This window comes from Corapipo altera, unplaced genomic scaffold, assembly GCF_003945725.1.
Source record: "Corapipo altera isolate COAL_440 unplaced genomic scaffold, ASM394572v1 22, whole genome shotgun sequence".
Classification (NCBI taxonomy): Eukaryota; Metazoa; Chordata; class Aves; order Passeriformes; family Pipridae; genus Corapipo; species Corapipo altera.
Window position 1 is genome coordinate 70,516 of NW_020884886.1, and position 21,808 is coordinate 92,323.

The following is a 21,808-nucleotide window of genomic DNA, read 5'->3' on the forward strand; positions in this document are numbered from 1 at the left end:
TTGTGGAACTATACCCAAAACTGTAGACAAGGCATCAGCAGAGATAAGTAGTGTATGTTATGTTACTTGTTCATGGGAAACAAAGTTAATAGTTTTTGCAAGTGATTAAAATACTAGTTTAAGACAGTGTATGACAGCTGTGTCACACACAGACGTGTAACTTAATACACTGCTGTACCACGTGTGTACGCTGTAATACAATTTAGAATAAGGATTCTTTCATATCAGTGCCTGTGTTCATCACTTGTTATGTCTGAGGAAGATCTTTGGAGTATCTGGCATTTGAATTTATCTTCCACTCCCTAGAAGAGTTCTTGGGCACAATGCATGTGGTTTGTATTGCAGCTGCCCTGCTCTGCTGAAATAAATACTCATTGGGGAAAAGAAAGAGGGGAGAGAAGTGATTTTCTATTATTTATGGAATCAATAACTTAAGATACTTGCATCCGTGGAATACTGGAAAGGCTGCTAAGTCAGAAGTAGGAAATCTTGCGTGTCAGCCCCTGTTCCCGTTAATAGCAGAGTGCCAACACTTGTACCATGCTGTTTGCTTTGACAGCTTCTTGGCAGGCTGAGTAGGCAGCTCCCAGTTAATGCACTGGCTGTTTTAAACGTCGTTCTCTGGCATTAAAAGTCTTCTCTTATAATGTATATTGAATGTAGGTAACTGTCTGATGGTGAGGATTCAGCTAGGTGGCAGGGCAACTAAACCAGTGAGTGTTGCTCGGTTTAAATATAGCTCAGGGATTCTCAGAAGCTGGTATTGCACCCAGGATGAAATTTCTGATGTTGCTGGCCGCAGGCTCTGCAGTACCTCTTTTTTTTAAACACACATGGACCTGATAAACTCATTTTTTGGTGTTAACATAACCTCGCTGGAGCAAGGGAAATCAAAATCTATAGTAGTAGTTAGAATATGATGCTGATCCTTTCAGAAATTAATTAGGCAAAATGTTACCACTTAATGCTGTTCCAGATCCCCAGCTTAAAATTTCATTTTCCTAAGTTAAATAATGATAATAGCAATAATATACTTAGCTTAGTTGTTAGACTTTAAATTTTTGATCAAGTATGAATTCCTGGAGGCATGCTTTTGAAGAAAAAAGAGATTTCTAGTGGTATAACTAATGGCTCACTAACCTATTTTTATGAAGCAATTTACTATATTCTATAAGGTAGTAGATTTATTTTTTTTTAATTAGGTAAATGAAAAAAAGAAGAACTGTAAAAGATAACCTTAGGTAGTTGTTTCCTCACCGATGAAGTAGTGCTGTTAAAATGTTGTAAGGTACAACAGGAGGAGCTTTGTTCCTGCATTTTACTGTGTTAAAATTCATGAAAGTTTTTGCGTCCTGTCAGAGACAATTTATTTGCTAAACCGGAAAAATATCATTTGTGTACAAAAAGTTAAGGGCTCTGTGTGCATTTATGGTGATATGATTCAAGAGACAAGTAATTATAAAGTATTTTTCCAGCCTTAGCTAAATCAAGGAACATGAAAAACTTTGAGGAATAAATGGGCCAAATAGTGTTAGTCTAGTTGATTCTTTTGACTCTTGGGGTGATTAGTTCCACATGTGGTACATCAGGCTTTGCACTTGAGCCTGCGCTGAGGCCTTGCCATAAGTCCTTTATCTCTAGATTTTAGTGGATTTTAATGGATCTGAGATGCTGAGTATTTAATGCCAGTCACGTTTTATTGAAAATGTTATGCACGTATTTAATGAAAAGAAATATTAACATAAGGAGTAACAGTGGGAAAGTCTAAAAAGTAGTGTTAATGAATATGAACTCTTACGTTTAAGTAAATCTAATCAAATTATTAGCAAATAAAGTACACTTCATATTGACTAAGTAAGTACTTGCAAAATAGTATAGATAAGCTAGGTTTAATGAAACTTAGATCAATTGACAATAATTTAGGTTTTCTATTGTTAAGTCAATGAGTTTTCCTTAAATTCTGTTTTAGATGGCAATGAAAACAAAACAACGCATGCTAAAGGAAGACTGGGAATTTTTTAAGCAGAGGCGTTTTATTGAAGAGCAGGTAGGATTTTTTTTTTTGTTATACCATTCTAAGTTATAATAATGCTACACATATATTTGTAAGATGCAAACAATGAGTGTAGTATATTGTACCAGTTCTGTGCAATCTAATTCTGCAGCTATGCCAGGCATGAAATTTGATCAGCTAAAATACAAGATCCAAGAGTAAGTAAAAGTATGTAGTCTCACTTACTACAAGATAAAAAGATAAACCCATAGTCTTAGGATTAAATACCAGATCTTTAAAATCTTTGTACAAAAGAAGGGGAATTTTTGCTGCCTTAGAGTGGAATCCAAAACAGCCAATACATTGAGTGTGGAGCTGTCTTGATTTGCATGATAGGGAATAGTGTGTTCAAGAGTTTGACAAATTCCTATGTGTGTGCAGGACTGTGAGCTACAGTAGCAGGACAGGTGATTCCATCCCTCGGGACTTTGGGGATGGCTCCTGCATCTGTTTTGTGGGGGAAAAGGCTGAGCAGAACTATATTTCTTTTTTTAAACTGTAACCAGACAAGGGCCAGTAGAAGTTGCTCACTTATTATAAAACTACTTTTTAGGACTCAGTACTCTCTTCTCCAGCCTGGAAGTGCTCAAGTGTGCATCATGCTTTCCATTAGAGTACAGTGGGCTTTGGGTAGAGTCGACTCTGGATGGAGAACCTCTCCATTCCTGTACCATGCAGCAAGAAACACTAGTCCTGAGCCACAGAGAGTATGGCAGTACATTTTAATAAACTTAAACTTAAGCTTAAATTGGCAATGTCTCAAAGCAGTCATCAGTAAGTACTTTTTCCTGAAAGGAACATAAGCCTATGTTAACAATGTTTTTAGAACATCTGGTATACAGGTCTTCTCAGAGGACTTGAGGAAAGAATCCTCTTTTTTCTTGGTCCTAATCGGCCTTAAGTGAGCTCTAAGACCATGGCTGCTTAGGTAAGGATCAGATCTGGGCATTCATAGAGGTGGGAGCTTAGACACATCCTTGTTTAACCTAAGGTTTGTAGATATCTAATGAAATTAGGTGCTTTCAGGATTAGGCCTCTACCAGGTGGAGGTTATTTGGATTTTATTTTTTCACTAGTGCAGTCAGGTCCTGTCTTGGGCAGCTGCTTTGTTTCTTGACTCTATCCCATTGTGGCTACAAAATTAGTGCTAATTCTTCTTTGCCAGCTAAGGGTGAGTTTGCTTTCTCCGTTTGTCAGCAGTGTCCTTTTGTGCATACCATGAAACAAGACAAGAACTGCTCAAGTTCAGAATGCGTCAGCAGAAATACCGTGCAAGATGTACGTACAAATGAGTCAAGGAGATGGACTTGTCCACTTTGCTATTTCATAGTAGAAACATACTTTATTTAAAGAGTCTCAGTGCCAGATGTTTGTTGTTTGTAACTTTGAACTTTTTCCTTTTTCACTCATGATCAAAGTGCCACCTTCATGAAATTATTCTGAATTATCTGCTTTTAAAGTATTTTGCCCAAAGAACCCCTTTTGATTTTGTAACTTGTCATTATGTGCCATTGAATTTTTAATGGAAAGACTTGCACTACTAAAACACTGCCTTTACCATTTACTTCAGCTTAATAACAAGAAAGCACTAGCTGGGGAGAACAACTTCACAGACACAATGAGACACATGCTGTCATCACGTTTGAGCATGCCTGACTGTCCCAACTGTAATTATAGAAGAAGGTGAGCTGATGTTTTCAGTTTGGAATCATAATAAAGCATAACTTTCTCGTTCAAGGAAAAAAGAAATGCATTACTGGAACAAAGAATGTGGTTACTTTAAGTCTTTGCTACTTAAACAAGGTCATAGAAACATGTAATCTTAATTCTTGAACAGATGTACTTGTGATGACTGCAGCCTTTCACACATTTTAACGTGTGGCATCATGGATTCTCCTATAACGGATGATATCCACATTAACCAGTTACCACTACAAATTGATTCTGCTCCGGATTATCTGTCTGAGATCCGCCCACCCAGTATGTCTTCAGCAAGTTCAGGATCAGGTTCCAGCTCACCTATCACAATTCAGCAACATCCCAGACTGATCCTCGCAGATAATGGTTCTGCACCAACTTTGTAAGTTCTTTTTTCTGTTCTCAGTTTTTGTAGTGAATTGGACTTGAGCAGGCAAGTGGCATTGGCAGGCTGTTGTTATGTAATGTTAGTTTTGCCTCTGAAAATTATTTAATAACAGTACTGTATTCAGCCAACCACAACTCCGGTGCTATATGTGCGCTAACATATATATATAAAAAAATCCTGTGAAGTTCTTAAAAATTTCTGAAGATATTGACTTAACAATATTGCTAGAAGTGTGTGTAGTGTGTACTTTCCTGGTTTGCAATTACAAGGACATCAGATACATATCTAATTTAGAGGATCATTTTAAAATGTCACATTTTCCTGGACTGAGCAAAGGAACTGGTGTTCTTTTCTTTGGGAGACTGTAATTTCATATGAGTCAGTTTACTTCCAAGAAAGCCTTTTTTAGAAGGATTGTTGAAGTTGTGTTAACCTGAGTCATTAAAAATTATTGTCTCTATCAGAAGTATCTGCCACCCCCTTTCTTATACTCTCATCACAATGACCATCAGATTTGAGGATTAGTCTAATGTAAACTCCCATGACTTCATAATTCTGAAGGGTTAGAGTTGCTTGGTGGGCTGGCTTTTGTATTGGGTATGTGTACAGCTAACCAAGAGTCTCCTCTGTCATGTGATATTCTAAAAGAATACTTTAAAAAAAAAACACCCAACTTTGGGACTGGTGGGAACACTGATGAAATACTTGCTGTAGGTACAGTCAAGGAAATTTGCATTAGTGTTCCATGTTGATATGGTGTGATGAACGAGGAGAGTGCCGATGTGTGAGGTGTTTCTGATGACTGTCACTCACTAAGTTCCATTTCCTCTAAAAGTTTATCTACAAACATCAATGATTTAATCTTCCGTAACAGGACATTAGTTTCTGATCCCATTCGGGGAACACTTGAAAACAGATTTTGTGGTGGTATGTTTAACTGTGTATTCTTAAGTGTGTGCTTTGCCATTTCCATAAACTCTCACTAGTTTTTTGGTGCTGAAATGTCAAAAACTGTTCAGTTTGTCTCTTCACAAGCTAGTTCAGTTGAATCCAAGTATTATTTACTGTCAGAAGCCTATTTTTAGGGAAGTACCACTGCTCCCTGGGGAGGTGCCATCTTGTGTCTCGTACTATCTGCTGTGTTTTATTTCTTCATTGCACATTTGAAATATGCCTGATGGTGCCGTCATGTAATTAGATTTTGGCACAGTATTTTATGGAATGCAACAAGATAAAGTGTACAGTTTAGGAGCTCTTCTAAGAGCTCTGGATTGTTGTAGCAACACAAACTAGCCAATCTTTGCAACATATCCCTGGAGTGAGTAATTAAACGTGCAGGTTCTTTTACTAGCTATCTGTATGGCAAAAAATTCCATTAAGTATTTTAGAGCAAATTCTGAAAAGCAGACATGGGGTTGTCTACCAGCTAGTTGCTGTTGAGAAATTCAAGAGTTACTGTGGTGTGTTCAGTGTTCCCTACTTACTGGTTTGACATTTAATATGTGGAAAAACTTGAATTTTATATTGTCTTTTCTTCCACATTACAATTTCTGTAAATGAAATCATTGGCATGAGGCTCTTTTCATCAAATTAAAGGTCATCCGTATCCTGTGATTATTAATTCCATAGATTCTTGCTCAGAAAGCAGGGGCAGGAAAAAGTTTTACTAAAAACCAGCAGAGAATCACATTTTTGATCAAGTCTGTCGTTCAGACACGCGACTGCTACATTCAGTAGGATTTGTGTGGCAGTTTGCTTGATTTTACTTGCTTGACAGTGTAGGTTCAGTTGAACAACTTGAGAGACCATCCTTTGATTCCTAATCAGAACATTTATACAAGGGATACTTTCAACTTCATTTCATTTTGGTGTTGTAACTGCTTTCACTGTAAGTGAGTTTACTGAGCACTGTGATTTATTGAAGCCTCTTTTCCCCTCAGTGGTAGTGATGATGAAGATGTTGCACCATTATCAGCAAAATTTGCTGATATCTACCCACTGAATAACTACGATGATGCAGAGGTTGTAGCCAACATGAATGGAATTCACAGTGAGCTGAACGGCGGAGGTGAAAACATGGCATTGAAAGATGAGGTACAGCATTTCCAGCATCCTGTCTTTTTCTGGCAGTTGGATGTGCTCACTGGGGAAGGACCTGTCCTTCACTCCCGTGTTAATGACTTGATGTTGTCCAGTCTCCTCAGGTGAGCAGTACGAGCAGCAGTTCTTCAGAAGCAGATGATGAAGAAGCAGATGGGGAGAGCAGTGGTGAACCACCAGGGACTCAAAAGGAGGAAATATCTCTAGGAAAAAGGGCTTTAAGGAAAGATGAAACAAAAATGGATAGTCCACCACCCTCTTACCCCAGTCAGCAGGTACAGTCATCTAAAAGCAACCCTTGTAGTAATTTAATTTCTGAAATGTGGCTGCTTGAATGAGAAGACATGTATCATCAATTATTTCCTTAACTTTTAAAATATTAAGTTATCAGTGGGTAAGTATGACATGTAAAATATTTTTCGACTAATGGTTATATTGTCATGGCAAATATCTTCCTGTAGTCAAAACCTGAAAAATGTTAAGTCATATTGAAGGTGGCTTCAGTTAAAAGGGTAAAAAACTTATTCCTACCTGTATGAATGAGAGACATAAACTAAGGAGCATTTCTGTTTGGAAGTTTGACCTTTGTCTTTGCTAAATAATAATGTTATGTTATTTGAAATTAATTGGGGGATGTTACAAGTACTTAGTTAACACTAAGTATTTTTTAATATTATATTTGAGGATTAACTTTCCCCACTGAAAAACCCTGGGTATTTAAATCCATTGCATGATTTACGTCATGGGTCTTGGTGTGTGTGATTTTGTTTGTTTTTAATGGTTTAAGACTATTAAGCTCTCGACTGTAAGGTCACCAGACCACCGAGAGAACCATACCTAGAATATCTGCTCAGCCAGGAGTGGTGTTTAGTTTAACAGCTGAGCGCCAAGGCAAAGTATCTGATGGATTTGCTTTTGTAGTTGTGTGGCTTTTAATCTGAGTTACCCCACAGCTATGACACAGACTCACTGCTTTGAGGGAAAATGTTACTTTTATTTCTTACTGTACAGAAGAATCCACATTGGTGCACCTTTGATAGCTTAGACAACAGTCATCTCCCAGTAGGTGTTCTCCTGTGGTTAGGATGTTTGTAAGACCTTCCACTGAAAGTATTTTCTCATGTGTTAAGAGTAAACTGATTTTCTTTCAGCAAGTATGTAGAGGGTTTTTTCTGTGTATGGTTGACCAGTGCCATACTTACATGGGGTGAGACCTCTGTCAAACTAGTTTGAAACCAGTGAAGAGATTCTGCATTTGTTGTGGAAAATCAAATGAGATTATGTAAGTCTACTTGCCTTAGGGGAAGCAAACTAAAATGCAAAATAAAAAGATGTATTTAGCCTTTCACTTTTTTGTTTTCTTTATGGAAAAGGGATTTTCTCAGAATTATTCTGGGGAACTCTTAGTGATTTTCTTTTTTTAGTCTGATCTTCTAATCAGAGCTGAGTGAGTATAGTGTTGTATTTAAGGGATTAATTTCACTGGTACATGTCATGTGCATTTGAGATTTTTTGGCATTGTCTCTTGGGATTGCTCGTTTATTCAGTATCTCTGTCTCTCTTCGGATTCCTTTTCAGTACACAAAGGTTTGTCAGAATTGGGTTTTGAGTCTCATCATTCTGTTTGACTTCTTTTTTCCATTTTTAATTTTTAGTAGGTTAGTGTTGGTTTCTCAGTAATACTATTTCTTTTTGAGAGAGTTGGGTTTTTTTCTTCTTTATACACCAGATTAGTTTAATCATTGTATTTGGTTTATAGAATCTTTGGTTCTTAAAATATACCTCATCTTAAAGGCTGTAGTGCTTTTAGGTGGTAATGAAGAATTCCTTGCTTCTCAGAGGAAGGCATATTTAAGAAGAATATCACCTGTCAGTTCTTTTTTAGAAATATAATTAGCTAACATTACATTTTTGGAAAAATGTGTACTTCCATATTGCTGGGAAAAAGAGCAGTTGGGAAGTGGTCCTGCTGTTGCTTCTGATAAAATTATCTTTCAGTGAAATATCAGGTGACAGTGGCACTAAAAAGTACTGAGCTGAGAGAGGTAAATGGAGTCCTTTTGAGACAACAGAGGCTGATAATACCTTGAGATGAGTAAAAGTTTCTAAGAAGGTGTGGTTGGTGGGATTATGACATTTTTCATGAGAAATGTCAGCTTCACACGATCACAGAACAGTTGAATTTGGAAGGGACTTCCAGAGCTAATCTAGACCAGCCTTCCTGCTCAAAGCAAGATCATCTAGAGAAGGTTGATCAACACTGTGTCCAGTTGTGTTTTGAGTATCATCAAAGATGAAGGCTCCAGAACTGCTGTGGGTAAATATGTTCCAGTGTTCAACCACTCTCACACATCAGTGGGTTGGGTGGAATTTCCTGTATTTAGCTCTCTGCCCATTTCCTCTTGTCCTTTCATGGGATACCACTGAGAGGAGTCAGGCTTCGTTCTCTCTACTTGTCTCTTCCCCACCCAGTCAGCGAACATACATGGATAAGATCCCCAAGTCTTCTTTGTTGAGGCTGAACAATCCTAGTGATCTCATTCTCTCCTCATTTGACAGATGCTTCAAGGCCTAAATCATCTTTGTGGTCCTTCACTGGCCTCACTGCAGTGTGTCCATGTCTCTCTCATACTAGGGAGCCTAGAGCTGAACCTGTTCTCACCAGTGCTAACCAGAGTGGAAAGATTGCTTCCCTTGACAGATTCTGGCCATGCTCTGCCTAATGCAGCTTAGGACTACTTCCAACTTTATCAGCAAATCAACCTTTATCACTACTTCCTACATGTACTTTTTTCCATATGCTTGGAAAATTGTGGAAAATATTAATCCAATTCAACTTTTTCTTTGTATACTGGGGTAATTAATTTCCTAGTAATGATCAAACACTGTCAAGGCTTGTATCAGTATTTTGTATGAGTGTATTGCTTGTTGTCACTGATCATGGACATTAAATGTCTGTATAGTATGAAGTGCTGTCAGTTTTAGGGTATTCTTAAGTAAGATAAAGATCCTTCATTAATGCTTTTACTTTACTACAAGGCTTTTCCATTGGTATTAGACAAAATAATTTTGTGCATGCTCTGAAAATATAAATTGATGTATGCATAATGAAATAATGATTACTAAGTTTTTACTCTCTGTTGAGTAGATTGAATTTTTTAATTGGTTCTTTTTTTGGTTATGGTTTTGGGTTGTTTTTTTTTACAGGCTGATCAAGGTCCAAATGCTTGTGAATGTCACGTTTGCAAACAAGAAGCCTCAGGACTAACAGCCCCTGCACTTGCAACTGGAAGGCTGCCTGCTGGCCACCAGTTTATGAATCCTGAAAAACCTGCACATCCTGCACTTCATCTTTATCCTCACATCCATGGGCATATACCATTGCATACAATTCCTCATCTGCCTCGTCCACTTATTCATCCCACCTTGTATACTGCTTCTCCCTTCACACACAACAAGGTAAGCCTGATGAAGGACAGGGATGCATCCTCATCCCAGGAAAAATGCTGTACATCTGAACAAACCAGTGTGACTACCAGTCAACAGTGAAAATTGCTTTACATTGTGGTTTGTTTATAGTATTCCTTTTGTGAGGAATAGTGAGGGGTGGGGAATAAGACAGATTCAGGACTGGTGGAAGATTTGTTACAGAAGGGCTAAGGTTAGTTTTTGTCAGGAAGACTGATAATGTCTTTACTGTGATTAGAAAGTGTATTGAGTCAAATGAGTCTTGAATGGTGGAAAGAGTGATGGGACTTTAGTCAGTGTAATAGGACTAATTAGATATTAGTTTCATTTATATCATTTAGGTCAAAATTTAGCATTCCATTTTGGCAATAATATTCTGAGATTTGTAGTTCAAAATGTTAGTGATATTTTCTTTTTTCTTTTTGAGAAAGCAGAGGCATAGGAGCCTTATTTGTAAGTTTTGTTGTGCTGTGAGAGAACTTGCATTTTTGCAGGTTCTGCAAAATTCTTTTGACCTTAAACTTGTAATAAACAAGAGAAAGATATAGAACAAGAACCGGGACCAGGTGGCAGGTTTTGAGAAGTAAGAGTCAAAAACCAGAGTGACTATTAATGGGATGTTGTTTCACACACTATTTGAATGAGTTGAACTGTGAGTGCTGCTGAAAAGGACAAAGCCTTTGTCATTAGATACATATTCTTATTGTCTCCCTTTGGTCTGATCCAGTGATCCTGTGGTTGCAAGGAGAGTAAATTAGCTCACCAAGGTGACTGTTACTGACTCTTACTGTCCTCCTTAACATCCACTTGTTTTCTTTTTTTCCTGTCTTATCAGTGTCCCTTCCTTTGTTGCAGTGTACCAGCAACAACTGCTACTGTACTTCTGAAACCCCATTAAGTGTTTTTTTGTACTCATGTATATGAATTTTCTTTAATGCAGGTTATTCCAGCCCCTCCCACCTTCCCCATTAGTCAGATAATGAAAATTCTTCTGTATAAAGAAACGAGACTGGGTATATAAGTAATTTGTTTGACCATGAGTGTTTAGGCTTTCACGTCTGAAATGTCATTGGACTCAACTGGTATTTTTAATATCTTTATCTACTTCTGCATAGCTTTTCATTGCATCAAATCTAGTGCAAAAATAGAATAAACTTGCTTTTCCTTGCCTTTTTTTAAAGCAGGCAGTAGTTGAATATAATGTTTGAATTGCATAAGGTCTGTAGGAGAAATTACATTTTAGAATGTGAATAAACAATTTCAACCAGAAGAAATGGGGTGAACCAGAACAACTTGCCTCTATAGGAGAAGAAAGTGTATGACTCCCCCTTTTTTTTTCCAGTTGCTTCTTAAAATGAAAAGGTTTATTCTTTGCCTGTAATTTTAAGTCAGGAACCTGTTAGTACTTGGAGACGAAAAAAGCGGAAGAAAATAATCAACTTTTTTATGTTTTATGTGTTTTATGTCTTTTTCTCTTGCCCTTATTTTCAATGCTGAAGTGTTTGTAATCCCTTTTTCACAATTGTCTAATGTGGTAATGATTGGTGTGTCAGAGAGGATTGGTTTAGGCAGCTTGGGCTTTGAAAGGTAATAATTACTGACAAGTTCTACATTCATACAAATACTGTTTTTAATTACCTATTAACACAAATATTTTTGGAGATTTGGATGTTTATATTCATCATTTAGCTGTATCTAAAAGCAGTGGTTTTGAGTGTAAAACATATACATTACATACAATCTGTAATATATTATTTGCATTAATAATCAACAAATCGGGGTTTTTTATCATTCTTGGAAATTTTGTTTATTATGCTTTTTATAATGCTTTTCACAGTTAAAACACTGTGATTTGAATATTGCTGTTGGAGTGACTGTGTAAGCAAACAGAATATTAATGAGGAAAATACTCTTTATTTTTGTAGGCATTACCACCAGCTCCAGTTCAGAATCATACAAACAAGCATCAAGTATTCAATGCATCTCTCCAAGATCATATTTATCCAAGCTGTTTTGGGAGCACTCCAGATTGGAATAGCTCTAAATTTATAAGTCTTTGGGGTTCAGAGATGATGAATGACAAGAACTGGAATTCTGCTACATTTTTGCCTGACACAATTCCTGGTGAGGGTTTGTTACTACTTCACACTGACTAGTTAAAAACCTTGTGGTTTATAGGGGTTTTTTTCAGGAGTGCTTGGTTTCATCATTGTGGTTTTATAAGATGAGATTCTGGCAGATTTGCTGCCACTTCTACTACGGTGGGGCTGAAAATTGAAAAATAAATTCTTATGTACTGGGGAGAAGATGGTAAAGGCAGAAGAATAGCATGCTGTTTTTCATCTATGGTCATTGTAAAGTTATAGTTGTCTTCAGAAGTTTAGGACTGTAGAGAAATGGGAAGTAAGGAGAAAGTTAAATAACCTCTAGAATTCTACCACAAAGGCCTGCCTTATTTTTACAGGCTAGTAAGAACACTGGTAACATGGTACTACATCCTCCTTCTTATAATGCACAGAGATAACTGCATTGTCATTCAAAAAGACAGAGACATAAATCAAGAAAAAGATTAATTTAAGCCAGGAAGCCTTTGCAAACACTAATGATGAAAGAGAATAAAAGAGAAATTACAGAGAGAAAGAAAACTTTCCAGTCGCATCACAGCAAATATTAAAATGCCTTTTTTATTTCATTTGACTCGTATGAAAAGGGAAGTGTGGGGTTGTGTTTTGGCTTTTTTTTTCAGGCTGATCTGCTGCTAACTTGTCTCAGGTTACTACAGTGATATTTAAAAAGAAAGACATTAAAAACATCCAGAAAACTTCCTCCATAGGATAGCTCATCCATTTACAAATGTAGTCATGGGTAGCTTTCCAGCAGATGGGTGGTGGCACATTTGGGTGGAAGGTCTATCACAAAGGTGTTACTGTAGTTAACTGGAATGTCAAATAAATAAAGATAAGATTTATCATGTTGTACTGATAAAAGGATATGTTCTTTGTGATTATAATTATTGCATGGCTAACCTGGACTTCAGATATTAAGATTATATACTTAGCATGTAAAATGGTGTCCAATTTTAATTTTTAAATTCTTAATGGATGAAGATATCTGTAGCATCTTTGCTGCTTGTTAACACATATTTGGTAGTCTTCTTACAATTGTAACTTTAAGGTTTGTGATTTCTGCTCTGTGACTTCACAGCACTTTTTGTTACATCTCCTTTATCTGGGGAGGAGGAACGGGGAAAGGAGAATTCCCTTCACTAATCATACTAAGCCAACCCTAACAAAATATATCTTTGCTTGTCTGCTTCTAAATTAATGAATGCTTAATTCTAAATCCCATGAAGACAATTCTGTAATTCTGTGATTCTGAATTACTATGTGTGTTTCAATTGAAGGGAGTGATATATTAGCACCAGCACTCTCAGAAATAAGACCCGAAGCACTTCCTACTACATCTAGCAATGAAACAACAGCAGTTACTGACAGCAAAGAGAAAAAAAACGCTGCAAAGAAGAAATGTCTGTACAATTTCCAGGATGCCTTTATGGAAGCTAATAAAGTTGTCATGGCAACCTCTTCTGCCACTTCTTCTGTCTCCTGTACAGCAACTACGGTGCAGTCAAGCAGCAACCAATTCAAAGTATCATCCAAGAGACCTTCATCAATAGGTAGGCATGTGTAATTCACATACAGCTTTAGTAACTGGCTCGAGTACCTTTAGCTAACGATGAATATTTATGTATGTGTTTCTTTTGGTAATATTATATCTTGATGATTTTCGCTAATGACTGTTGTTATTACTCCTGAGTTAGTCTCTGTAATCCTGGATTAAAGAACTTTGTGAAAGACCTTGATGTTAGGGTTTGAAACTGGTAAGAGAAATGTGTTGAAATACTTCTGATTTTTAGAGAAGCTGAGAACATCCAACACTTCATATGATTGTTTGGGTAGTTAATGGAGACCTGTTAATTATTTTTAATTGTGTTTTCTTTTTCCCCCCAATTCAGGTGAAGTGTTCCACAATATTAATAAAGAGGACCATAGACATTCTGCACCAGTTGCACCACGAAATAGTCCTACCAGTTTAGCATCCCTTCCTTCACTGTCTCCTGCTGCACTGTCTCCAGCCTCTACACCACATCTTCCAAACCTTGCTGCTCCTCCTTTCCCCAAAACTGCTGCAACAGCCCCTGGATTTGTGGATCCTCATTCAGGTCTTTGTCCTACTACAGTTGCACCTCCTACTTCAACCACAGACAGCTCTGCAAGTGCCCCACCAAGTGTCTGCAGGTAAGTTTGGTGTGATTATTCTTGTTGTTTTTTACAGAAGGGAAATGAAAATACAGATACCTCTTCTCCTTTGCCACTGATTGTAGTGTGAAAGAAAGCTGTCTGTCTGTTCAGCAGGTGAAACTGAGCACAGATACTTAGTATACAACTTGGTGTGAGACTTCACAAATAGGATTTCTGTTGCAGAGTGTGGTTACTGAATTTAGAGTCCTAAAAACAAATGTTTGCTCACTTTTAGAAATGTTACCTGGGGATATACAAGTCAAACTCTACTTTTTTTTTTGACTCTGTCATTGCCATGATTGCTGCTGCTGAGACACAAACCTGTTGTATAACGTACCAGTTTTCTTTCATTTTGGCACTCTGTGGCAAGTGGGAATGAAAAGCCATGAAAACTTATGGAGTCTGTAATTTAGCTCAAAATATGGTAAGGTCATATGTGGTCTTGAAACCAGCCACATGGTAGCACATTTTCCTGACCACACTCAAGACTTCTTAGGTATCAGTCCTGCCATTTATACAGTGGTTATAGCGTGGAAGGATGTGATTTATAAAGGTTGTCAGAGGTCTGGGAGGTTCGGAGGAGTTTGGTGAAGCTGTCTTCTGGTAGTGTTCTGTATTATGGAAGACTGACAGTGGTGCCAGCTATTTGATAAGTCTGGAGGGTGGAGGCAGAAAAGCAGCTGAGTCATTGCTCTAAGGGCTCTGTGACCTGTAGAGCTGTGATCATGGATGCTGTGAATGTAGCCTTCTGGCTACTATAGGTTTTCAGAGGAAGATGCAAGGTTTAGGTGGAGTTTGGTAACTGCACACCTAAAGTGCTTCTAAAAATGCCCTTATTTCTGTTATCAACTGGTTTCATTGGTGGTGTCACAAAATAAGTAACTGTTGTTTCATACATGAGAATTTATTGCAATTTTGTAAAGAAATTTTCTGGTGCAGGGAGATAACTGAATATGGGCAGTTGAACACAATAGCCAACTGTTCTCATCATCTCCAGGTGCTAACTTGATATTTTTAGTTTGTAAAAGAATGAACTGGGAGACAACCCAGAAGCAGTGATTGCATTCTGGGTAAGGGGAGTGAGGTTAGAAGATTTATATATATTTGGTAGGCAAGACAGATTATGGCCTGTTTTCACCTTTCTAACATAAACAAGGAAATGCTAGTCCTAGACAAGTGAGGGTTTTTTTTAATACTGCTTTCTTATGAAGAAAAATCACATCAGTTTTAGAAGAACTGGACAGTAGATATTTTGGGTGCACAGTTATACAGAGCTCTGGAGGAAATCAACTGCCATGTAAATGCTTATTGAAGAGACATGCTAGTATTTCCTCTTCAAAATAAAGTTGCAAACAGGGTAATGGTAACATTTCGGTTTTAGCTGACCTTGGGTTTTTTATTTAAGTCAAGAACTTGCAAATCAATCTAAAACTAGGGAATTTGCAACTGCACAGCTTTCTTCAGACCACAAGTGATGAGATGGGCAGCAGTTTCGAAAGCATTACTTTAAAATATCTAGAATCACTACTTCTGAAATACTTTACCTGTTGAAAGCCAGGAAGAACAGTTCCAAAACTTATTCTTACTTCTACTTGTTCAGTGAGTCACTAGATTAATTTTTTTATAAACCTCTTTCCCAAGTATCAGTTTACCTTCTGCTTGGTTTGGAATGTCTCCATTTGCAAGCTAGTGGATGAAGGCTTTTGGGTTGGGTACAATATTGGTACCTGATATCCCAATTTGAGAATCATTGTTCCTAGTAGATGTACATATAAATGTATATGGTTGGTGGTTTTTTGGTTTGTTGTTTTTTTTTTTTTTTCAAATACCTTATTTATTATCAGTAGAGTTTTTATAAGCTTTTTTTTAATTTAATATAGTGATCCTGATTGTGAGGGCCATCGCTGTGAGAACAGTAACACTTATGATCATCAACAGTATGATGGAGAGGAGAGCCAAGATGAAGATAGTTGTTCAGAGCATAGCTCCAGTACCTCAACATCCACAAATCAGAAGGAAGGAAAATACTGTGACTGCTGTTACTGTGAGTTCTTCGGCCATGGAGGAGTAAGTTGTTGTATTTTAAATTGCTTTTGTTTGGTCTTTTGTCACTCACTCATCATTGATTGCATGTGATTTATCAGACTGCAACAAAGGGGGTGGCATTGGAACTTACTCAAGAGAAGTTGTAAAAGGAGTTAGAAAGTAATTTTCCTTTGAAATGAAGAATTGAAACAAACCTTTCCAGTTGAAAGCATTCAAGAGCTATAAAAATGACTAAAAGATGTAGGAAGCAACTGACTTGGATAATAGATACCATGTTTGACTGAAACTGCAAACAGGGTTATTGAGCCATTTCAATAACTTTACAAAATTCATGCACTCATCTGTAGTACTGTAATTATAATAAATGTGATGAGTTTGGGTAAAAGTACACTTTATATAGGATATTAGTTTACATCTTTGTGGCAACTTATGAGCCATTACATCTTTGTGGCAGTTTATGAGCCATTCTCCCATCTGTAAAAATACCAATCCTTGAAGTATTCGCTTAAACTTGATTCAAAAAAAAAAAGAAAAGGAAAACCACCTATTCTTACCTAGAACATAGGCCATGGAAGTTTGAATTATATTTTTATCCAAGGAAAACCCAAACTGCATTTTCACTGTTTTCAGAGTTACGAACCGTTTTCTTTACTGGTGTATTTTGATAGGCACTGACTTGTATTTGTATTTAAAGGATGTTTTGAAGAAATTATGAAGTTCTAATGCATGCAGGTTATACAGAATCTTTTACGTTCTTTATTTTAATACTTTAGACTTTATTTGAAGAATCCATAAGTTAACTTTATACCAGTAACATGTCTAGTGAAGTCTTGTAAACATATAATTTCAATTGCACAAATGAAATGCTAAAAGCTGTCAAGTTGCCATACGTAGTTTTTTCTTTAAATGTAAATCAGTGTATAATCTGTTTTAATAATCAGCTCAGTAGTAGAATTTGAGTCACTGGCATTTTTTCCATTTGAAATAAAAGCTCAGTTTGTAGGCCATGGATTGCATGAAATGCAATTTCATCTTGGTGCTTGAAGTGAATTAAAAACCCCTGTGGCTGAAATGGCAGGGAGGGGATACCATTTCTTTTTGCATGTTCCCACCATGTTCATGGTTTATCTGTGTTTGATAGTTACCTTTGTTTTGCTGGTTTAATGAGTTGAACTGGTGTAGCTGCAAATAGATGGGCACGAGGTCCAGTACAGGAGGGGAGAGGGTAAGGTGTCAGGAGGGGAGGAGGAATGAGGGAGTTGAGAGGCAGGAGCAGTGGGTGGGAATACAGATATAAAACATGATGCAAGGATTCCACTTTCAACAGTGTTAAGTTATTGATGTGACTCTGCTGTAGGGGATGCTGGCACAGAGCAGGATAATCAGCCCTTCACAGTTATAGCCCAGGGGACCGTGTAGCCCAAACTCTGAAACAGACTTCATAGAAAATAAAACCCAGCAAATGTCTGCTCCTTTCAAGTTCTCAGATATGGTTTACCAATCACAGAGGGATACAGAAATCTCTTTTCTTGCTTTTGAAATTTTCTTTGTCTTCTCACTCGTGATCCTCTTCAAGATCAGTCATTCTTTCAGTTGGAAAACATAGTTCACAAGCCCACACTAAGTCTGACAGGTCTGTTGCTGGTCAAATTCACTTTTAGGTGCACCTACAAACAATGAGGAGTTTGATAGTCAGGTTTGGACCTTCCACGTTATTTGAAGGTCTCAAAAATTCCAAAATCTCAAAAGTATTAGGTCAGTGAAATTTTTCCATTTGGTCACTACGTTTTTGTCTTGTGTCCTTCAGCCTCCGGCTGCACCAACCAGTAGAAATTATGCAGAGATGCGAGAAAAACTTCGTTTACGTTTAACAAAAAGGAAAGAAGAACAACCGAAGAAGCCAGATCAGATCTCTGAAAGGGAAAGTGTTGTTGACCATCGAAAGGTGGAGGACTTGCTACAATTTATAAACAGCTCTGAAACCAAACCAGTAAGCAGTTCTCGTGCAGCCAAGAGAGCCAGACATAAGCAAAGAAAGGTAAGACATAAAAGTACATTTATCCTAGACCCCATGTTTTTGAATCTGTGCAGTCTCTGTAAGTATGCCACTGTACACTGACTTTATAATAATGCTGTAAGTGTCTTCTGCATAGTTTATGGTAGACTGCCTGTTTGTTTCCACACAGCCAGCTTACCTGTTCTGATGCTACCTAAGGAGTTATGGTAGTTGGTGGGGAATATTCCTCACAATGTCATTTCCATGTGTTTTGGTGCAAGTCAGCTTTATACTGGAATTTCCCACGCTTAAGAAAGTTATTTCTGAGTGTCAGAAATTTTAAGAATTTTATTATTTTGTAGCAATGACATTTAAAAGTGGGGAAAGTTAGAAAGCCAGTGTTTCTGTATTGGGATAATGATTATGGTAAAGTATCTCTGTAGGAGGCCAGGGAACATAGGTCAGTGATTTTATGACAGAGGAAGAGTTGAAGTTTGATATTTTTAGAATGCTAGCACTGAGCACCTTGCTGTCCTGTCTGACAGAGGTTAACTGCTGTGCCAAATGATGACACAAAGGGTTATCCCAAGCTGGAGTGAAGTGGCAAGCTGCAGAGAGGGGGCAAAGAAGAAAAAATTACAGATTGCTTTCAAATGAGAATTAGCAAAAAAAGATTTCTAAACCCCTCCAGTATGTAACAGTGAAATTATTTTTTTTAAAACAGTATTTGCTGAGTTACTAGAGTAAGGTTTTTTTTTTAACTGGAACAAGCAGGGCATCTGCTTTTCTTACTGCAGTTCAGGTATCAGCCTTAGGTTTCAGTTCAAAGCACAATAAGATTGGTTGCTGAATGTTTTTTGAAGTCTGGTAAGCATGTTATGTGACCATGCTCTAAACATTTTCTTTTTTGTGGATTTCCTTCTGGCTCTACTTCTGCATTCTTTAAATGATTCCATGGGTTTGGAAAACCTAATGTTCACTAGTGAAATTCTTTAGGTTCGTGTTGTAGCACTATTCATCATCTTGAAGGCTTAGTGGATTATTTATAAATAAAATTAATTTTGTAAAACTCAGATGCAAAATTCACTTTGCTCTTGCAATGCACTTCAGGCATAAAAAGTGGAAGATTCTCACAGGGTTTTTTGCATGACTTCTGTAACTGAAAAAGTAATGCCATACAGGAACCTGTAAATGTGCAAGAAAATAAATGGTCATGATTGTTCTCAGTGTATGACTTTCATTCATTTTGCTAATGATGCAAGTTCAGTGCTGCACAGCAAAGTTTTAGGCATTAGCAGTATTGGCTGGAAAAAATCCCTTGTGCCTTTGCTTTGGTTAATGAACTTATGGATGACAATAGAAAACTTTGCTACCCTTAGTATTTTTGACAATTTTCAATGTAACTATTATGTGCTTAGTGTTTTGGTGCGTGTTTTTAATGATTGCTCTTCCTAAAGTTCCTGAGCAGGGAAACAGAGCAACTCTGCTGCCATAGGAAGAGAAAAGGTAAAAGATACAACCTGATGCAAACATGAGTTACCTTACTAATAAACACAGTCGTTGAGAAAGAAGCTGAATGTTTTGTTTTCAGCAGGTTTTTGTGGATATAGAAGGCTTTGATAGGAAGTTAGGCTTAGCAATAGCAAAGAGAAGATCAACAGTTGGTATTAACAACAGTCAGATGAGTCACAGAAACATAGAAAATGGAAATATAGAAAGGATTGTAGTGTGCTTAGAAGGGCAGATTTTGTGTAGTTATTTGCTTGCTCTGCAGACTTGTGGATTAAGTATGTTCATATGTTCACATCTTAGTATTTGTAAAGTTCATAGAAAAAGTTGTAATAATTCCTAAAACTCTGAATTTCCAAAATATCTGTCACTTTCCATAAACCTATTTTTAATTTGCAGCTTGAAGAAAAAGCTCGACTCGAAGCTGAAGCCAGAGAGAGGGAGCATCACCAGTTGCTTGAGGAACAGAGGCGGCGTGAGGAAGAGGAAGAAGAGAGGCTGAAACAGGAATTACAGCGGCTTCAAGAGCTTCAGCAGCTGCGGGCTGTAAAGAAAAAGAAGAAAGAACGAAGCAGTAAGGACTGCCAGAAGGTGGACATGCTCACTCGAAACTGCCAGGCAGTGAAGGAACCTGTCCCAAACGCCCCCGAAGACATTCAGAATGGTACACTTGAACAATCAGAAAAGATTGAAACCTCCTCCGGTTCACTGTCGAGACACGTGAATCACACAGAACAGAGGCCAGTTCTAGAGACGGGCTGTGAACTATCCAGTGTAAACACTAGAGACTCAAAGCTGCTCTATCAGAAAGAGGGCAGTGTAAAACAGCATGAGCCCCTCTCTTTTCTGCTCGATATTATGCATCAACATAAAGAAGGAAACAGCAAACAGAAACTAAAGCAGATAAACAAATCATGTGTTGAGCAAGTGAAAAAGCCTGTTGAATCCCCCAAAGCAGCTGAGATTCAGACTAAAACCAGAAACCAAATAGAATCCAAAGCAAAAGCAGCAGAGCTCCCAACACTTGCAGAACCTAAAAAGGATGAGAAGAAAATGAACAATAACAACAAAAAACAGTTGAACCATGTAAAGGAAGAGAAAGCACCCATAACAAGTGAATCCCCTTCACCAAGTGAACAGCAGCAAAATAATAAGCTAATACTTGCAGATTCTCCTCAACCAAAAGGCAAGAACAAGAAAAACAAGAAGAAAAAAGGGGACAAAGTCAACAATTCCATTGGTAAGATGGGTTGTTTTTATTGTTACCATTTAAATCCAGAAGTCTGACATCTTTATCTTCAGGCCTTTCTGCCAGTGAAAATTTGAGAAACTGGTGTCAGGAAAACTCAAGTCATCAGAACTGTAACAATTAAGAGATGGATAGTGTTCTAGTAAAGAGGTGTAGAGTATTCTCAAAAATAAAATAGCTAACAGGTTTTGTGTGGGGTTTTTGTCAGTTAAGAAAGCCAGTCTTCTGGAAAACCTGTCTTGCTTAAAATAAATATATAATTTAATTCAGTAGTATGCTGAAATCCATTTTGAATTTCTTCAAAAGTGAGGTTGTTTTTCATACGGCATAGTATAATATAGTATAAAGTTGATCTTATTCTTTAAGCAAGAGAAAAAAGGGGATTCTACAGTCAAAGAATGGTCATTCATGCATAAATATGCATTTTTTCAGTGGAAATAATTCCTTTCTTATATTCATTACATTAACAGGTAAGTAAATAAAAAAAACCTAATTTACTATTTTTGCCCAAGCGAAAAGTTGCAGTGGATTGTTAATTAGTTGATGATATTGTGTTCTCTATTGTGTCCTAGTAAACAGAATTTTTTTATTTATCTGATAGAAAGAATAAAACCATGGGACATTGAGTTGACTCAAGCAAGTTACACTTGAAAAATTTTATTTCCAGCTTATTCTTTGTTTGCCTGAACACATCCAAAAGCTAATATCAGAGCTGAGAAGCACATGCAGTGCTGGTTGGCTTTGTCAGCACACCTGTTAAACTGCCGTTCTCAGGCACCAGGTTATTCCTTATTCCTGCACATGCTTGGTCCCTGCTGGGACTGCCAGTCGGGATGGCAGTTCTGTGGGGTGGGCATCGGCCTGCTCAGAGCACTGGCTCATTCCCTTGGGATCACCTGGTGACTGAGTGGTAACGGTGCAGAAATGAGATGTGTGGCACTTCTTGCTGCCATTCTGACTGATAAGCACATCAGCATAGCAGACCTTAATCCTTCGGCAG

At 37.5% G+C, this 21,808-nt stretch overlaps 1 protein-coding gene across 4 annotated transcripts in view; it reads left to right on the forward strand.

Annotated features, from left to right (window-relative positions):
- The window catches only part of FAM193A (family with sequence similarity 193 member A), a 45,812-nt gene that overhangs the window by 17,745 nt on the left and 6,259 nt on the right, over positions 1-21,808 (forward strand). The window contains exons 8-20 of one of the 4 annotated variants that reach the window (XM_027642933.1): positions 1,970-2,047; positions 3,251-3,331; positions 3,624-3,736; positions 3,891-4,133; positions 6,080-6,233; positions 6,335-6,514; positions 9,447-9,698; positions 11,633-11,831; positions 13,111-13,383; positions 13,723-14,005; positions 15,889-16,075; positions 17,862-18,092; positions 19,959-20,799. In XM_027642933.1, the coding sequence (XP_027498734.1) occupies positions 1,970-2,047; positions 3,251-3,331; positions 3,624-3,736; positions 3,891-4,133; positions 6,080-6,233; positions 6,335-6,514; positions 9,447-9,698; positions 11,633-11,831; positions 13,111-13,383; positions 13,723-14,005; positions 15,889-16,075; positions 17,862-18,092; positions 19,959-20,799 (3,115 nt within the window). The remainder of the gene's footprint in view (positions 1-1,969; positions 2,048-3,250; positions 3,332-3,623; positions 3,737-3,890; positions 4,134-6,079; positions 6,234-6,334; positions 6,515-9,446; positions 9,699-11,632; positions 11,832-13,110; positions 13,384-13,722; positions 14,006-15,888; positions 16,076-17,861; positions 18,093-19,958; positions 20,800-21,808) is intronic. The other 3 variants (XM_027642931.1, XM_027642934.1, XM_027642932.1) reach the window with 3 other exon arrangements.